Source organism: Sapajus apella, unplaced genomic scaffold (assembly GCF_009761245.1).
Source record: "Sapajus apella isolate SASKATOON/1434 unplaced genomic scaffold, GSC_monkey_1.0 scaffold11, whole genome shotgun sequence".
Taxonomy (NCBI): Eukaryota; Metazoa; Chordata; class Mammalia; order Primates; family Cebidae; genus Sapajus; species Sapajus apella.
The window spans coordinates 5887976-5907545 of NW_022436951.1; the positions used below are offsets into that span (position 1 = coordinate 5887976).

General features: G+C 33.0%; 1 protein-coding gene across 3 annotated transcripts in view; it reads right to left on the minus strand.

Annotated features, from left to right (window-relative positions):
- NIPBL (NIPBL cohesin loading factor) overlaps positions 1 to 19570 on the minus strand; it is a 191117-nt gene that overhangs the window by 103236 nt on the left and 68311 nt on the right. For all 3 annotated transcript variants that reach the window (XM_032278937.1, XM_032278939.1, XM_032278942.1), the window contains exons 2-4: positions 6582 to 6724; positions 4665 to 4830; positions 2307 to 2434 (exon numbers count right to left, since the gene is read on the minus strand). In XM_032278937.1, coding sequence (XP_032134828.1) covers positions 2307 to 2434; positions 4665 to 4830; positions 6582 to 6645 — 358 coding nt within the window. In that variant the 5' untranslated portion in view covers positions 6646 to 6724. The remainder of the gene's footprint in view (positions 1 to 2306; positions 2435 to 4664; positions 4831 to 6581; positions 6725 to 19570) is intronic.

Sequence of the window (19570 nt, forward strand, 5' to 3'; positions counted from 1 at the left end):
TGCTATGAGTACTGCAATAAGGACTGTAGCTCTAGAGTCGGTAACTGAATGAAATTAGGTTTCAAAATCACCTCTAAGTCTACCATTGATAGAATATTTTCTTAAGTATATAGTCTAAATTTCAACTTCTGAGTTTTCTTTTCTAACTCGAACTCAGCACAAAATTGTTTTGCTCCATAGCTTAATAACTTAATTACTATAATTATCGTTGCTGGAGAGTTTTTTTTCTTTTTTCTTTTTTTTTAAGGGAGATGAACAATGAGACAGGAGTTAAAAAGTTCCCTCCTGACCCCCCGAATTAACAGTCATCACAGGGACCAACTGGAATTGCCGGTTTGAAAGCAATGGCTTTCTAAACAAAAGGGGTAAATGAAATTCTAACAGTCCTTTTCAATGAGCTCTAAGTTCCAAAGAACTATGATTAAAGTGACCTGCATTTTATTAAATTTTCTCCACAAATGTGATTCATATTTAAACTTACTGACCCCCTAAATCAACTTTTTAAATTTCTATTTTATTTTTAATTTTTCAATGAGACAGAGTCTGTATTACCCAGGCTGGTCATGAACTCATGGGCTCAAGCAATCCTCCTACCTTCACCTCCCAAGTGCTGGGATTACAGGTGTGAGCCACCAGGCCCAGCCAACTTTTAAAATTTCAAAGCCATATATCACCAGGAAAATGCTTGAAAAATAACAATATGCAATTAATTGGTTAATTTTAAATGCTAGTTTATACTTTTACAAAGTGGGGTATATAGAAATCAAACAATATTTTGGACTGAAAATGAATATGTATAGTACAAAACAAAAAATATATGTGATGGAGAGGTAAACACTCTAAAAGTTTTTAAGAGTGATTTACTACCCAAAAACTCAAAAATATAAGTTACAAAAATGTACTATTAGTAGCCTTAGAAGATTTCATTTATTCAATATTAGATTTACTCATTCTCATATAATACTCTTACTCTATTAGTCTTTCATCCAATCAACTCTCTTTCCATATTTTCTTTCAATTCCAACATTTCCCCCAAAAGCATTCATAACTCTAGCTTCCTTTCATTATTTGTTTATCTGTCTCCTACTATTGCAATTGTGAAGATATAGCCCTGTCCTGCATACCTACCTTCAACTTGCTAAATGGCAAGTCAGTCAGAAGCATCCCCATCATGCATTTTGAGGAATCGACAGTAATGATGCAATTGCTTTCAAAATACCATTCAAACAACACAAATACACAGAATAAGCAAAGTAATATTATTTAAAGGAAATGGAATGGGAAGCATCATGGAAATGTTGCCAACAAAGTAAACCAAAATGAATTTGGCAAAATTATTTTATTTCTTTTTTCTTTTTTTTTTTGAAACAGGGTCTCGCTTTATTGCCCAGGAAGGAGTGCAGTGGTGCAATCTGAGCTCACCGTAGCCTTGACCTCCTGAGCTCAAGCGATCCTCCCACTTCAGCCTCCCAAGTAGCTGTAACTACAGGTGCCATGATGCCTGGCTAATTTTTGTAGAGACAGGGTTTCACCATGTTTCAGGCTGGTCCTGAACTCCTGGGCTGAAGCAATCCTCAGCCTCCCAAAGTGCTGGGGTTGAGGCATGAGTCACCATGCCCAGCTAGTACAATTTTTAAATACAGTTATTCAATTAATAAAGTTGAACCTTCCTAATTGTCTAAACCATTCCCTCACTGACTGTTTTAATCTTGAGAGTCAAACAGGCACTTGGACTTGTCAAATTCAGTAAGCTTGAACAGAACAATGCCCTTAACCCAAATGTACTCTGTGACTACATAAAAATTATATCTGTGTTGAATGTAATATTTTTATTATTTTATAATACTATAAATCAATTTTTCTTCAATAATACTTAACCAATTTTTCTGTTGCTAAGGCAACAGGAGTATTAAATCAATTATTAGAAAACCATGAATATAATCACAATCAGTATTAAAACTATATAAGTGCTACAATGTACATGTTCAAAAGCTTTGCAAATATTTGATTTATGACTTATTTCAAATTCTGATTTTCTAAAACAAAAAAAAATATTTTTAAGCTAAGTAAACATATTCCAAAATATTTAACAAAATGCACTTAAAGCTTTGTCTAATTCCAAAGGAATTTAGTTACATATTAAACTACAAGAATCTTATCAATTTAGTTTCCTTCTTGTTCTTGGCTTGACTGAAGGCATTAACATGGCATTCACGAGGACAGGTAAGCTTGTTAAAGAAGAGACCTGGATTTAAATTTGTATAAAACAAGTTCTGATATGGGAATTCAGTTATTAAGAAACTCACCACTTTGTACATATCTGTTCTGCATGCTTTTCTCCCTGAAAACGTTAGGACTCCTTGCCAGGACGGCCTGCAACAAGACTGGTATGTCGCCTTCTGGATCATCACTGCCAAGGTTATCTTTCAACTCTCTAGCATTGAGAAAATACATACCACAAATTAAAATGGTGACTGATTCATTAAGAAGACTTATCATATAAAAGTAAATCACACGGGTATGGCCAACAGTATGAATTTTCAAAGACGCTATCCCTGGGAGAAATATAATTATCAAAATACGTAACAGAGAGAAATTCTTCTAAGACAATCTTTTTTTCTCTATTTTACTTCACAGTTGGGGAAAAGAAGCCCCCAAACACTATCTTACTGAACTATGAGTTTATTTAATAATTCCCAAGTCATTTTAAAATAGAAAAAAAAAATTCAGTCCATTCTAAACTACTCAAAGTAATGGAAGGGTAGAGAAGTGAAAGTTATACAAAAAGTTGACATTTGGTATTGGAATGTTATTTTCTTACATCTGAATATGAGTGAGTCTAACTTTCTGGGAATGTCTTACAAACAAGATATTGTTGCCACATTGATTAGGACAAGACCCAGAGGCTATGTAATTTTTCCATCTTATACTGTTTTCTCAAATAATGTCATGGGAGAAAGGGGGGAACCGAACAGCAAATTTCAGTATACTCCACAGCAGCAATTTTCAATTAACTTCAATGTAAATAGCAAATTAAATTCACAACCATGGGAGGTAATGATAAAATTAAGCATAGGCAGTGTTTTAAATTTTACATTCTACATGTCAATGTTCTACTCATTGGATTTAACTATGAAGATCTATAAAGATGGTGTTCAATGATAAGACTAGGGCAATCTTAAAGAAACTATCCATAAAATAAGTCCTTATTTTATGTGTGCTATTTCTTTTATATCTTTAAATATCTAATGAAAACTACTGAATAAGTATGCACAAGCATAAGAAGTGATTTAGAGGCTGGGCATGGGGCTCACGTCTGTAATTCTAGCACTTTGGGAGGCCAAGGCACGTGGATCAACTGAGGTCAGGAGTTTGAGACCAGCCTGGCCAATATGGTGAAAACCTGTCTTTACTAAAAATATAAAAATTAGCCAGGCGTGGTGGTGGGTGCCTGTAATCCCAGCTACTTGGGAGGCTGAGGCAGAAGAATCACTTAAACCCAGGAGGTGGAGGTTGTGGTGAGCTGAGATCATGCCACTGTACTCCAGCCTGGGTGACAGAGCTAGACTCCATCTCAAAAAAAAGAAGTGATTTAGATATTGCTGAATTTTGAGACTGACAAAATATCCGTAGTATTATACTTCTTTCTGATTTTTAATCAATCATTTCTCAACTTCTCCATTAAAACATCCATTTAGTAAGTATCTCACCTTAGAGTCATCAGCTTTAAAAATGCCTCCAAAATATATTCTGCATCTAATGCAGATACCTCTCCATTATAATGTGTTTATCCTCATTCCCCTACATGACGAATCTTTAAATTAAAAAATAATAATAAAGAATGCAAGGTTACATGAGTTAACACTGTATGGTGGGATGTGAAGGGATAAGAGTGAGAGACTCTACCTTTTACCCATTTTTGTATTGTTATTATAAATACGTATTGGTTTTGGAGTGAAAAATAAATTTTAAAAGTATACCTGTGTGAAAAATTGTAAATATGCTGTATAATTTAAGTCAATTTTATTTAAAAACGTTTACTGTGTGAAAATATATGCCTATAATCAGATCTCTATCCTTCCATTATTTTGAGTAGATTAGAATGGACTGTATTTCTTTTCTATTTTAAAACGACTTAGAAATTATTAAATAAACTCCTAGCTCAATAAGTGTTTTTGGGCTATTTTTCCACATCTAGGAAAACTTAGTCCCAAACTATAGCAGCCTTTCATGGAATTAGCCCTTGAATTCTTGTTATACTTCTCATGAAAAGCATGTAAGCCTACTCCAAATAAAGCTAATAGCATAGTCCATTATATACTGGGAATTTTAACCACTTTGGCAATATCAGGAAAAAGGGATATGGTTTCATAAACAACTTTAGATCTCTGCACAGATGATGGCTCCCCCATGATCATTTCAAAATAGTTGAAAAGATAGCCATAGAGCTACATGGATCAGAATTATTATCTTAAAATAACTATTGCCTATTTAAATCTCTTTAATCACTTATTGCAATAAGACTATATTCTCCCTTGGATACCAATATATTTTAAAAATAAACTATGTATCTAAAATTTTTAGAAATAAAACCAGGAATACAGATTATCTTAGTAAGGCCAAAACTTTTCACTTATATTAGATACAAAATTGATCATACTTACATGTGATCTGTTGATACCTGGTTGAGGCTATGGACAAGCTGTGAAACCAAATTGTCATCCCTACAAGCCAAAAGGCAGTTCACCTCTTCTGCTATTCGTGCATTAAACAGAAGGCTCTTTGTAGTTGTAGCAGGTAAAGGAGATGGAAGAGGCAGCTGGTTCAGGACTATTTGGAATAAAATCAGATTATTAGAAATTGAGTGACTGTAAGAAGTCTCTTTGGTGCTTATCTGTATTTTGAGATTAAAAATAAATTATAAATATCAATGTGACAAATTATTAAAAGGCATTTCTCCTCTTCCTAACAAACCTCAATCAACCCTACAAAACTCCCAAAACATCACTTGGACCATAATAGATTATACTAGTCTCTAGGAATAAAATTCAGCTCCCTTATATTCATCCGTGCTTTTCATTTCTTAAATTTTTATTTACAAATGACTAGCCACAAGGGCATGGTTACAAACTAACTTCCAACATAGCAATTCATTAGTTCTTGTTTATAAGATTTATCAGAATTACTAGTAAGCTCATACAAATGAACCAAATAACAATATCTGACTCTTCATAAAGTAGATAAGTAACATTTTTTTAAAAGCTCAAGTATATACAAATAAATAGCTCACTCTAGCAAGAAAGCATTCATAGCATAGAATTCTGTAATATAAAAATATCCTTCTAAATTACAAATTCCTAAAGTTATCTCTTCTTTTTTCTCTTTTTTCTCTTAGCAAAACAAAAGAACATAAATGTTTTATGGTAGCTTAAATTCGGCTGTTTAATCTCTGTTCACCTAATAGAAATTTGTTCATTTGTCTAAAGGTTAAGAAAGCTAACTAAAATATCAGGTGTCTTTGTTATAGGCTTAATTTCTAATCACCTATACAGTATAATTATCATGCTGCTCAGCCCCAATAGGAACTAACAGGATTTTCATTAATAAAAACAAAGAAAATAAAATTATTACTTAATAAACAGGGGTTATTGGAAAGACAAACTTTTAAAATATTAGGTATAGCAAAGATCATAGGGAGAAAAACCAAAAAGAAATTCCTGGTAGTATATCTGATTTTGTACTTCTAAAGTATTTATGCCTTACCTACTACAAAGTGATAATAAAAACTAAAGATAGTTTCAAAAAGTTTTTTTACCTGAGTAATGTTAACCCAATCACCTACAGCACTTTTTTTAGACCTCATAAACTAGTTACGATGGTTTCCTAAGTTCAAAGCTATGGGTTGTTACCTATTTTACCCCACTAAAACCAACTGGAAATTCACAAAACAAAACTAAACTAAAGCCAGAAAAATAGTATTTGGAGGATACTGAACATGGATAAAAACATTTCTTGAAGGTACTTTCTCCTAGCTCCCTTGAGTCCTTGATATGAAGGACCTTCATATGAAGATTATGAAATCTTGCACAATGCTATACAAAGAAAAGTGTGCCATTCTCTCACTTTCTACTCTTCCCTCTCGTATCTTTTTCCTTTTATTTATTCAGTTAGGGTGACACAATGACTAAAATTGTAGGTAGCTTTTCGCATCATTACTCATGGACTAAGAACTGTAGTTACAAATGCCTAACAAAAGAATAAATCTCTGAAAAATTGAGTTATATTAAATAAATCTCAAAAGGCTGGCAATGTTCTTTAAAATTCTTAAGTATTCAGAGTAAAACAGGCTGCTGATACCTCAAACTCCAACAGATTAATGAACATAACCACCAAAATAAACATCACTAAGAAGTTAGATAATAAAGAAGTTAGATAACAGGCTGTCAACTTTTTTTTCTTTAAAGGGCAGTTTAACTATTTTTATAAATATGTTTTAAATAACATAATTTTTGAAACATTCTTTGTAAAAATTATCGTTAACACACAGTAGAACTTAAATTAGATAAATGAACCAAACTTACGGTCTGTGAGACTAGCAATCCCCGCAAGAGTAGTAATGGGGACATGGGGCATATCCCCATTCATCCTGAATTTCTGGAATGGTGTTGCCTATAAAAGTACTTAGTTCAGGTGCCAGCTGTCATTACTTCCCATTTCCCAAACACTGCAATACACAAAACAGACAATTATTTGTAGAAATATGTAAGATATATTAATACCAGGAAAATGCTTAATCACTATAAAAAAAGTTTCTGCTTTTGTTTGTTCCACCTATATAATAGTCATTTTTTAATACACCACTTACTATATGTTGAACAACTGCAAAATGCTTTGCACACATTAACTCACTTAGTCCTCACAACAACCCAGTAAGGTAGCTACTATTGTTTTCTGCATTTTACTAAGAGGAAATCAATTTACAGTGAGTTTAAAGTAATTAGCAAAGCAAGATTTTGAACCCAAGCAATCTGGTTCCAGTTTGCTTCTTAACTGTAGGCTGGATTGCTAGATAGGGATACTTGATCAACCTCAACAAGCACTGTAATTCATTTCCACATTATAAGCACATTAAACATTTAACTTCATAGTCTAGCTTCAACTTGCCTTTCTAGCTGTGCCTTTTATCACTATCCTACATAAACTATCCTCTCCAACCAACCTGATCTAATCACATTCTCCCAAATCTCCCCTGTGTATTCCCATCTTAATACATTTCCTGAAGACTATTACTACTTTGGTCCAAATCCTATACTTCTTCAAGATCCAAAGCATGTTCCCGCTATTTCATGAAACCTCTAATTCACCCAAGTAAGTATCTCACCTTAATCTACTCTGAACTTATGACATTTATTGCCTAATATTATCTTGTAAGTAATTATATAATCCTTTGTGATATCTTTTAAAATTTTTCTTGTTTCATTCTTGCATGATTAATGTTCATGTACTTAGCTTGTCCTTTCAACCACCACTACATGTTTCTTATAAGTCACATAATCAATATGCAACCACATAAAGGACAGAGAAAGGCATGTATTAACATTTTTAATGTTCCCCATAAAAATGACCTAACTGACTTAAATGTTTAGTATTTACCATGATGGAATTCTCTCTACACACACAGAGACACACATGATAACTTGGTTATTCTGTTCAAAGCCCCCACATTTTTCTCTTCTTTTCAACATACGGCTTGTGGAACATTTATCTTTCCTTTAACAGTACTTGTATAAGTCCTTTTTGGTAAATAGATAATATTTTAACAAGTACATATTAATCAAAGATACACTTTCATTACATTTACTTTATAAATTCATCAGCAAATGGAAGGCTACATCAATTAAGCCATAGAGCTAATATTGAAAACTGAAGTGTAGTTTCCAGTTTAAAAAGCTTAAGTGTTTATCTTTTTAAGGTTGTATTTGCTAGTCAGTAACTTTTAAGAGAACCTCTTTAAGTTTTTGAGTTGTAAATGTCAAACATTTAAATGATATAATACTAACAATTTCCCTTACTCATATGTCTGAATGCAACTTTGCAAATAAGTATGTTTTTAATGTAGAAGTATACAGGTAGTTAAAATTAAGAATTTCCTTTGCCCCCAAACATTATTATTATAAATAAATGTAAGACCTACTGAACAAAGGCAAAGGTACATTAAACAGGTGAGTACACACACACACACAGTTTAACAGAGTTATAAAGTAAGCATCCATAGAATCACCATCCAAAATTCCAGTTCCATCTAGAGGATTAACTATCTTTTCTTTGTGGTGATCATTTCCTCTTTTTCCTTCATAGTCTAAAGACCTTTAAATGTACATTCTTTACTAATTGCCAGCTAAAGGAAAAAAAATTACTTTCCTTTGGTAAATGACTGACAAAATTTACTAGTAGAAGCCCACTGAAAGGAAAAGGCACAGGAAATAACATAGGAAAAGCTATAATCACTACTGGCTATCCTATATCTACCAATTTGCTACACTGTGGACTCTACAATTTGAAATTATTAATGTGATTCTTTAACAATTACTAAAGAAATTTAATGCAACACTGCAGTTCGCAGTCACATCAAGCCCTTTAAAAAGTCAGTTGGAGCCCAGGCACTGTGGCTCACATCTGTAATCCCAGCACTTTGGGAGGCCAAGGCGGGCGGATCACAAAGTCAGGAGCTCGAGACCAGCCTGACCAACATGGTGAAACCCCGTTTCTACCAAAAATACAAAAATTAGCCGGGCGTGGTGCTGTGTGCCTGTAAGCTACTTGGGAGGCTGAGGCAGGAGAATCACTTTAACTCAGGAGGCAGAGGTTGCTGTGAGCTCAGTGTGCGTCATTGTACTCCAGCCTGGGCCACAGGACAAGACTTAGGCCCCCCCCCCCAAAAAAAAAAATAGTCAGGGGGAGGGGATGAACAAAAAAATAAATAAATTTTAAAAAGTCCATTGGAATTTAAAAGCTCCTGATAAAGGTCACCAAAACACAATGAATTTTTCATAAGTTTATGCTAATAAGAAAGTTCCAACTTAGGTTTAGTAATTAATGGAAAGAAATCATTGAATGAAAATTACAGATCACAAAAATGTCATTATTCACATACAACTCACTGTTGTACATTGCCATATTCAAGCAGATTAAGTAACAAGTGACTGTATTTAATTATTTAACTCAGAGGACAAGAACCTAAAAAGGGTAATATACTAAGGTTCTATTGTGGGCTGCCTGACTGTTTTCCTAAGTCCCAGGTAACAAATACAGCAGATCCAACCCCAGGTTAGAATTTTTAGCCTAAAAATGACTATGTAATTAGTCACCTATATATGAACTAGAAGATTAATCAATCTAAATAAATCTAACCACAAGATTGTACTTTTCACAGTGATATAAAAATGCAATGAATACTGATGTCAATTAAAAACTGGGAGTAAAGGGGAAGGACTGGGGAGCAACAATACTTACTTGGTTTAAAGTGCTTTAATTATATGTTGATAAATGATTACTGACAAAAGTATTTGATCTTCACTACTGAACTATGGCTAATTCCACTAGAATCCAAGATTTTTAAAAACAGCAGAGGAATTTGGTAGAAATGAAGTTACAATTGTATGTAAAGTCACAGCTTTTAATAAATATAAGTAATCTTGTGGAAATGTTGCTACTTTATATTGGAAGATGACCAGGGTCCATCAAGAAACAGCATTCCTAGAATTCTAAAAATGAACAAATACACACCTAACTAACTAGAGATGACATTTCTGGCTCTGGATTGAATAATGTTTTGGACTGCTTGGCTCTGTGAAACTATACTGCATTTTGTAAAACTGAAGCTGACATGTGTCCAGAATGAAATGGCAACCAAACTGTAAAGAAGATTTTAATGAGGGCTTTAGAACCGCCACTTAAGGTAGTGTTTTTACAATCTGTGATTGGTGACAGATTAGTAGATTATAAAATAAACTTAGTGGGTTGAACACTGAAAGGGATAGAGGGAATAGAAATATAAGGGTACCCTGTACAGTGCTTTGTGAGCTCAGGTAAAATGTCTTTAAAATTGTGGGTCACCAAGCAAAGCCATATGAGAGCTGCTGATTTGAAAAAATGTAAGAGTGAGGAAAGTAGCCCACCACGTAAGTGGTGATGGGAATAAAACAATGCATATATATCACTTGACATACCACCTGGCACATAGCAAGTGATCCAGAAAGTTAACAGCATTACTAAACAGATTTGGAAGAATAAAGGAAGAACAGGAGTCTTTTCAAAACAAACAGAGGGAAAAGGCATCTTTTCAATACAAATAATTCCTACTTCTGAAAGATCTATTATAAATAATTATTTGGCATTCTGGTATATATTTCACCATAGTATTACAAGCCATAGCCTTGGGCCTGCTCACCTACAATTACTTAAATGATAAGGTAGGAGAAATAAATACTGGCAATAGAAAGCAGAAAAAAAATTTAACTGTTGTAATACTAAGAACTAAATAAAACAAAATATATTGAGTGAGAAACCATTTATAACTAAATTTAAGAATGGCTTGAGGTTTAATTAAAAGAATGCTTAATTAGGGGAAGATATTATAGTAAATTTTCAATTTAGCCCATCATAATGAGTTTGAAGGGAACTTTTAAACATTTGCCAAGATTTTTAAAGACTCTAGTTCTTCATTTAATTTCACTACAAAATTTACAACTTCCTCAAGCAAACAAAAGAAATGCAAATACAACAGTATCAATGGGAATTATAATAATATTAAAATTGGGATGGATTTGGAATAAAAGGCATCCTTATTATCTGACGGTAGATAAACTTTCTGGAAGGCCACTTTGCACCCTATAAACAAAGACTTGAAAAGTATGCATAATTTTTTCTCAACAGTTTCACTTCTAGAAATATACCCTAAAGAAATAATTACATACATGCTGAAAAACATACACATGTAGATATTCCCACAACATTTTTACTACATTTTAGTAATTGAAAAATAGAAATGGTAACTCATGTATACTCACCACCTATGATGTAATAAAAATGGTTATAAACACCTTAATAGTTTTATTTAATCCTCATATGGACCCGAGATGCTAATATCCCAGTTTTATTTGATGAAGAATGTGATGCACAGAGAAGATAAACAATTTGCCTAAGGTCATACAGCTGGAGTCAAACCCAGACTATCTGGCACATGGGCATTTAAAATAACTAAAACGTATAACATTATTAGTATAACAAATGATGGTACATCCATGAGATTATGATGCACATATAATCAATATAGTAAAAATATATAGCCAAGGAAGAAAGAGATTAATTAGACTGTGTGTTTGAATCCAAACTCCCCCGCTTACTACATAAACTTGGACTACTTATTGAATCTCTGTACCTCAGTTTCCTCATCTCTGATATGAGGTAGGTAATTATTATTTTTAATTTTGTTGTGAGGATGAAATAATATGTGCAAAGTTCTTAGAATTGTGCTGCGTATGTAGTAAGTTTTCATTAAATGCAAGCTGTTATTTATTATATACTCTTCCGCATCTTGCTTTTGCCAGGTATATTATCTCAGAAATGTTTCATTTATGCAGATTTGTCTCATTCTTTTTCTAATATTATTTTACAGGTTGATTGAAACATCCAGTTTAAAAGACTGTTAGTCAGTATACTATACCATGTGACACTGAAAAGGCTTTATGGAGTTAGACTCCTTACTTTATAATCACATTTGGTGTATGATTCACATTTCTATGGCAGTTCAATTATTCTTACTTTCTTCTTGATCTGAACTATTGAGCAGAAAGCAAAATTCACTTTGAGGAAAATCAGATTTGGATACAAGATAACAATGAATAAGTAAACACCATGACATGTTTTATACCAAGTTCATAAACTTTCTTCTCAAAATTTGCATAATGACATTTTAAGAAGTAAATCTTACCAAGTACAAACCCCTTTTATTTCTTCCATCTTTGAATACACTAATGATGAGCTAAATACATGATGGATGTAAGATATGAATTTGGTAACTTTTCCCATGATAACTATTCAATCTGTCTTAATTTAATAATTGAAATTGCTTTAAACTTTTGTGTTGTTTTACAGAAAAATCTGCTTCATCTTCTCTTTAACGTAACTAAAGCATTTTCCTGTTACTATCCTTAATAGTTAACAGTTTAAAATACCATATCAGGTTACATAATAGTTCATTCACCCTTTAAGTACTCCGAGTAATAAGTGGCACCCAACACAACATACTATTGCTATTATATTTAGTCCTTCATGATGATGCATCCAATTAATATTTATCTTATGTTACTGTGTCAGACACTATGCTAGGCAGCCCAAGTACAATGGTTAACAAGATGGAAACATCCTCTGCCCTTTAAAATTTGAGTTTGGCCACAAGAATGTTGTAAAGGGGGTACATACTTCAGAGAGAGAAAAGAGAAAGAATCATTGAATTAAAACTTGAATCAACTTTACAGTGATGGTTCTATATGTTAATCTCTCCACAAATTGGCACTAAAATAAAAAAGAATGGCAAAGATTCTTAAAATTCATGAAAATACATTAAAGATATATTGATAGCTGAAAATATAAATGTGCGTATTATAAGCTCATCAGCCAAGCTAAATACTTTTGCTTAAAACACATTTTCATAAAAATGATGGCCTAGGCATGAAAAAAAGACTTTAAAAATATATTATTAAACATTTAACAATAATTATTAGGGATGGGGGTGTATTCTGAGATGTTGGGGAATTCTCGTTTTGGTGGTATAATATTACTTTATGATTCAGGAAAATAGTAATATAAACTGTGATAAAAATAAAAAGTCTCCTGTTGCTGCCACATGTACATAGATTTCTCTGAATATTTAAATAATTACCTATGAAACCTATGTTAAGTATATTCTATGAAGTACACTGAGCTGGGTGCTAAAGACTAATACAATATGCAGGGTATATTCATAAATGCTTTAGACAGAGCATATAGCTAGAAAGGTCAATAGGAGCCTGCAAGGGAGTTTGTTATCTTTTTCCACATCCTTAATTTTCAGTTAAGACTAATTTTAAAGTGATAAGGAAGATAGGGTGGGGAGGAAGAGACACAGAATGAAAGCAGAAAGTTCTGTTAGAATACTGCAGTACCTACATGTAACCATGGTGTCACTTTGGACTTGCTCAGATTAAAATGCCAGTGTAATATCTAGTTGGAAATGTCTAAAGCAGGAATTTGGAAATTCACAATCTGACAAGAGTGGTCTGAACTATAGCTATTGTTATGGAAGTGATTTATTGAGGGTTGATAAAAGCGAAATTATAATAGATCAGATAGGCAAGAAATAAAGTGATACAAGAAATAAAGTAAATAAATTTTTTAGCACTTCTTATGTGTCAGATATTTACATATCCCTTTCCTTAGTCATTCCAATATCAAAGCATTGTAAAGATTACCACTATTTCACAGACGCAAAAATTAAGTTTCAGAGCCTAAATACTTTGTCTACAGCTAAACAGAAAGCATGCAGCAGAAACAGGATTTGAACTCAGGTGTTTCTACCCAAATCTTATATTCTAATGCTTGTCTAAAGGAAACAAAACTGAGAAACATCTACACTGCTATGGAAAAAAGATAAACCAACAAAACGGTACAGCAAACAGTAAAAGTTCTTCAGAGAATGTAAGTGTCTGTTCAAGGTCTCTGAGCTAGTAATTGACCTAGCCAAGACTAGAATATAAATGTTTCATCTCTAGTTCAGTATTCGTTATATCATGTTGTCATCTTGTGTGATTATTACATTATTTTGAATAAACTGAAATTTTACATATGTGGAATATTTAGCTAATTAACACCCTTTTTCTTTGCTAATGTTAATTTTTTCTGGTGGTAGAGGAAAGGGTTAAAAGTAGTGTGTGTGTGTGTGTGTGTGTGTGTGTGTGTGTGTGTGTGTGTGTATACACACTTTTTTTGAGCAGGAAAAAATTAATATAAAGAATTATTAAGTAGTAAAAAATGGTTAACTAGAAGGTATAAAGAGGATTCTACAAAATACAGCAATGGCAAATACAGGAAGCAGCTCCATCCACAGGATTAAGGGAGAAAACATCTAAGGAAAAAAACTAAGAATTTGGAAAAGCATACTCATCCCACAAGGATGAGATTCAGACCTTGTTATAGTCTAGCTGCAACCCAGTCTGTTGGGCAACAGAAAAGTTTGCTGAAGGAAAGAAACTAAGGGTAGATCTGTTAACATAACTATGCTAAGAACTGAAGTCAGACCTTAGAATTTCCCTGCCACCACCTGGAGAGACGGTTGAAGACTTTAGTAAGAGGGGAGCAAGATTTCTGGGGGGAGAATGAAAAGGTTCTCCTTGCTCTTTGCTCAGCCTTCTCACATTAAAGGATTTTTTTTTCCCAAAGTTTAAACTAGTGTATTTTTATTGTCCTAATTTATGTTACATTTAACATTATAAACCACCTCAAATCCTTTTGGAAAACAGGTGGGATATAAATGCTAAATAGCTACACAGGTTAAGTAAATAAATAAATCTATGTGGTACTACTTACTATTTTAAATAGGTCAGTGAGTCCCTAGAGAGTGGCACCTCTCCAGCAGAAGCCTTTTGCTTCTGTCAAGTCACCTTCAGATTCTTTTTCCCTGTCTGCTATTCAAGAACAGATTTTTCACATGCTATTTAAGATACTTATGAAAGGATCTTCCTCAAATCCTAGCTCAAAAACAAAGTTCCCAATAAGCTGCACTGTAAAAATTCTCACTTCCTTTAAAACATTTCTGCTTTTCTAAAGTTCCAAATTACTTCCAATAAATTTTTAAAATGCAAAATAAAGCAAAGTTCTAAAACTCTCTTGAGACATTTGTTTTGCTTCTGGAACCCTGAGTTCTCTGCAGCCACCATGCTGGATACCAATAATGTATATGTGTGTCCCAATAGTGTCGCAATATCACATAATATATTTATAACATCTACGAGAAGGATATATTTACACTACTAAGTACCATTATGCAGAGAAAGGAAAGTTACTATTCAGTAAATAAGGCTGAGATTTAGGGTTTCTCAAAAGCAGTTATAAAATATGTGTATGTTTGCTGAGAAATAAAATAATGAGTAAAACTATATATTTCTATGAATTGACTTTAATAAAACTGCATATAACTTTAAATAGTCCCAGTTGGTTAGAGAGTAAAATTGATTTGCTGAGGCCTGTAGTTAGTTACACAAAGTTTAATTGTATGAAAATATACAAAACTACAAACTACCTCAGGAAAAAAATAGTCCTGTGTCCTGGAATTTAATTATTAAAATTTTATTTTTACCTGGAGGCTATGGAGGAAATTTCCAACTGCATCTATGAATTGTTTGGATTTCTAGTCAACCCCCAACACACTAAAATAAAATTTATTTCTCATCTTCTTTTATACTGCAAAAGAAATAGCCTGTTTCCAAGTCCCTTATATAATGGTTGAAACTGTTATGAGACTGTTTCATATACAATCATATTAGAAATGCAAAATCAAACAATGACTATTTCTAAATGAGGTTTAGGTCTTAACTATAACATTAAGATCCAGGTCTTGAAACATATGTGATGATATACAATTACTTTTGTCTGCAATATAAAAGGAAAGGCTTTTATGTGAAAATTACTGAATAGTCCACAAGAGGGCACACTTACAATTAATGTAAGTGGGAAAATTAAAAATTCAGCTTTATTTTTTTACTAGCTCATCAAAGATTGGCCAAATTCTTCTGAATTGACTAGTCAACACTATTAGAAAGCAAGAGCTCCCAAAGTGTGTGGTTTTTATTTAAATAAACAAATAGAATTTTTTTTTGAGATATACGTAAAATATAAGAAAAACCTGGGAACAAGACTTCTATATGAATATTAAATCATAAAAGTATGTAATAGTATTCGCCATTTTGGTTCTGTTAGTCATTTGGAATTCGGCTGCCTTAAGAATCTGTTCAAGAAACGGCTACTTTGATTTTTGATCCTCAAACGAACAATTCTTCAAGACAATCTAGTATGAGAACATGGAATATATTTCAGATACTTTAGGAGACTCTCCCAATTAAATAGGTAAGATCATTAATTAAAGTATATGAAAGAGCAATCAAGAAAGGGTATACATGGAAGAGGTGCAAAAAATCATAGATCACTTATGCATAATCTGCATACTGATCTCTATTCTGCTCTCATTCAAAAATACTATTTCAGCAATTCTGTTCTCTCCTGCATCATCAATTTTTCCACATACTGAATAATTCCAGTCAGCATAAAACATATATATGCAAATAATTCTTCCTACTCCCAATAAAAACAAAACCCAAAAAAATCCCACCCTTTATCTTGACCCCTACGATCTCCCTCCAACAATGACTTAATTTTTCTATTCCCTTTCAGAGCAAAATTCCCTCAGTTGTTTTATATTCATCCCTAATTCTTCTACCTTCTCTTGAACCCATACCATGTGTTTTTATTCTCCATTCCACCAAATGTCTTGCCACAGTTAGCAATGGCACTAAAATTGCTAGATTCAGTGGGCAAGCCTCTGACCTCATATGATTCGATCTAGCAATCAACATAGTTGATCACTCTCTCCTCGAAAAATTCTTTGCTTGTCTTCCAGAACAATATATTCTCCTAGTTTTTCTGTTGACCAAACTGACCACTCCAGAATCCTCTTCTGGTTCCTTTTATCTTCCTATCCATACTCTGCTGTTGATCTCATTCAATGGCATGATTTTAAAACAGTGCTTCTGTCTAACTTCTACCCCATATACTCGACTCATATCCAACTATCTAATCAATATCTCTGCTTAGCAGAAATTTATTCTGCCCCAAACTGTTCTGATTCTAGGGTTTTTTTTTTTAGTTACATATAGATTTTAGAATCATCCTGTCAATTTCTACAAAGCTGCTGGGAATATGATAGATACAGCATTCAATCTATGTAACAATTTGGGTAAAACTGATAACCATATTGAGCATTATTATCTACAAATAATGTATATGTCTCTACCAATTTAGATCTTCCTTAATTTTGCTCAGCAATGTTTACTAGTTTTCGGTCTACAGTGCCTTCACATACTTCTTCAGATTTATTCCTAAGTATTTCACATTTTTGATGTTATGATAATTGACAAATTCTTGACTTCCAATTGTTAACTGCTAGGATGCAGAAATACAATAGAATATTGTATATTAATTTTGTATCCTGAAAACTTACTTATCTTACTAATTCTGGGATCTTTTTTGTACAGTTGGCCTTCTGTATTCACAGGTTCCACATCCATGGATTCAACAAATTGTGGATTGAAAATATTTGGGGAAAAACCATAACAATATAACAATAAAAATACAACAAAAATTTAAAAGTGCAGTATAACATTTATATAGTTTTCTGTAATAGAAGGCTTTTTTTTTAACTAAGGAAAACTTTTTGTTAGATACAAAATACTATAATCTCACATTAATTAAAACTTTTTCAGTCCTACTACTGTTAAACCATGTTTCCCTCAGGCTGTATTTCTGCAATTGGTTTAAAAAACTCAGAAAACAGTTCAAGAGAACCAAATGTAACCACTAAGTAATGTAACTAATGAATGTGAAAAAAAGATATTGGAATAGCTTTTTAGAAAGAATAATTTTTTTTTTTTTGAGACAGAGTCTCACTGTGTTGCCCAGGCTGACATTCAGTGGTATAATCTCGGCTTACTGCAGCCTCTGCCTCCAGGATTCAAGTGATTCTTGTGCCTCAGCCCCCCAAGTGGCTGGGACTACAGGTGTATGCCACCACACTTGGCTAATTTTTGTATTTTTAGTAGAGATGGGGTTTCACTATGTTAGCCAGGCTGATCTTGAACTTCTGACCTCAAGTGATCCACCTGCCTCAGCCTCCCAAAGTGCTGGGATTACAGGTGTGAGCCACCACGCCTGGCCTATATATATATATATATATATATTTTTTTTAAAAACAAGAGCCTCATTCCATCATCCAGGCTGGCATGCAATGAAATGATGCTGGCTCACTGCAATCTCCAACTTCCAGGTTCAAGCAATTCTTGTGCCTCAGCCTCCCGAGTAGCTGGGATTACAGGCATGAGCCACCCTACTAGGCTAATTTTTGTATTTTTAATAGAAACGGGGTTTCATCATACTGGCCAGGCTGATCTCAAACTCCTGACCTGAGGTGATCCGCCCACTTCTGCCTCCCAAAGTGCTGGTATTATAGGCATGAGCCATTGCGCCTTGCCAGGCAAGATAAATTTCTTAAAAGTCAATTTAAACCAATAAAAAACAGCTTTTTACCAATGATCTAAGTTTCTAAATTATTTTAAATAGTTTGATTTACAGAGAAAGAACCTATCAACGGAGAAAAGTGACTTGTGACTCATTACCTACAGTAACCCTTCTATAATTTCCACTAGATCCCTGCACTATATGACAGGTACACAAATTAAGGATGATATATTAGGGATGTATTTTTTTCTAAAGTAATATACTCATGTTCAGTGAACTAATACAACATGCAAGTTTCGATAACATCAATACCATATGCTTTCTGTATATAAAATTTTAAAAATTTAGTTCTGTGATATCAATTTTTCATTAGAAAAATAAATTTTTAAATTTTAAGTGAGATTTCTAATTTATTTAGTAACAATCAAGAGTTCCAGAAACGTAAACTTACTATGAAACACAGATTATGAAAAAGAAAATGTAATAGTCATATATCCCAGGGTAGAAGGCTAATGGAAATAAAATCAAATGACTGTGTGTTACAGCTTAATTTCTGAGATAATGATTCCAAATAGCAAAAGCATCTGAACAAACTCTTTAATTAAACCTTAAACTCTCCAAACAGCATTTTTGCTGTTGTTTTCTATTTCTGGGTTTTGAAAGTCTTGGGATATTAACTCAATACTGATTCTCCATGTCCAGAATATGTGACAGCTGAATGATTTTAAAAGTACCTGAAGAAAATAATTAGGAATAAAAACTTTACCTTACATTACAGGGGACTTTTATTATTGTTTAAGAAATCAAAGTAAAATTGGGATATAGAAAGATCAGTTTCTAAAATTATGTTTTAACACAATTAGACACATAAACACAGAAGCAAAACTAGACAAAAAGGAAACAAAACACTTTCAATTAGAATACTGAGTTGGCTGAACTTGAAGGAGTAGCTTAACCCCTCTTTACCTAAGTTTTCTTATCATAGGGAGATGAAACGTATAAGTGATTAATTTCTTTCTTTTTGATTATCTGATTTCCTGATTTTTTTAAGTAAACCTTTATATATTCGCCATCATGCACTTAATATCTAACACCTACAATAGGGACTGACAGTGGTTGTTGAGAATATAGTAGTAAACCAAACAGACATGGCTAATATCCTCATAGACCTTAGAGTTCCGTAGGGATGATGCATTGAGTAATTACCACAAAACATATAATTACGTATTTGTGATAAATTCCATAA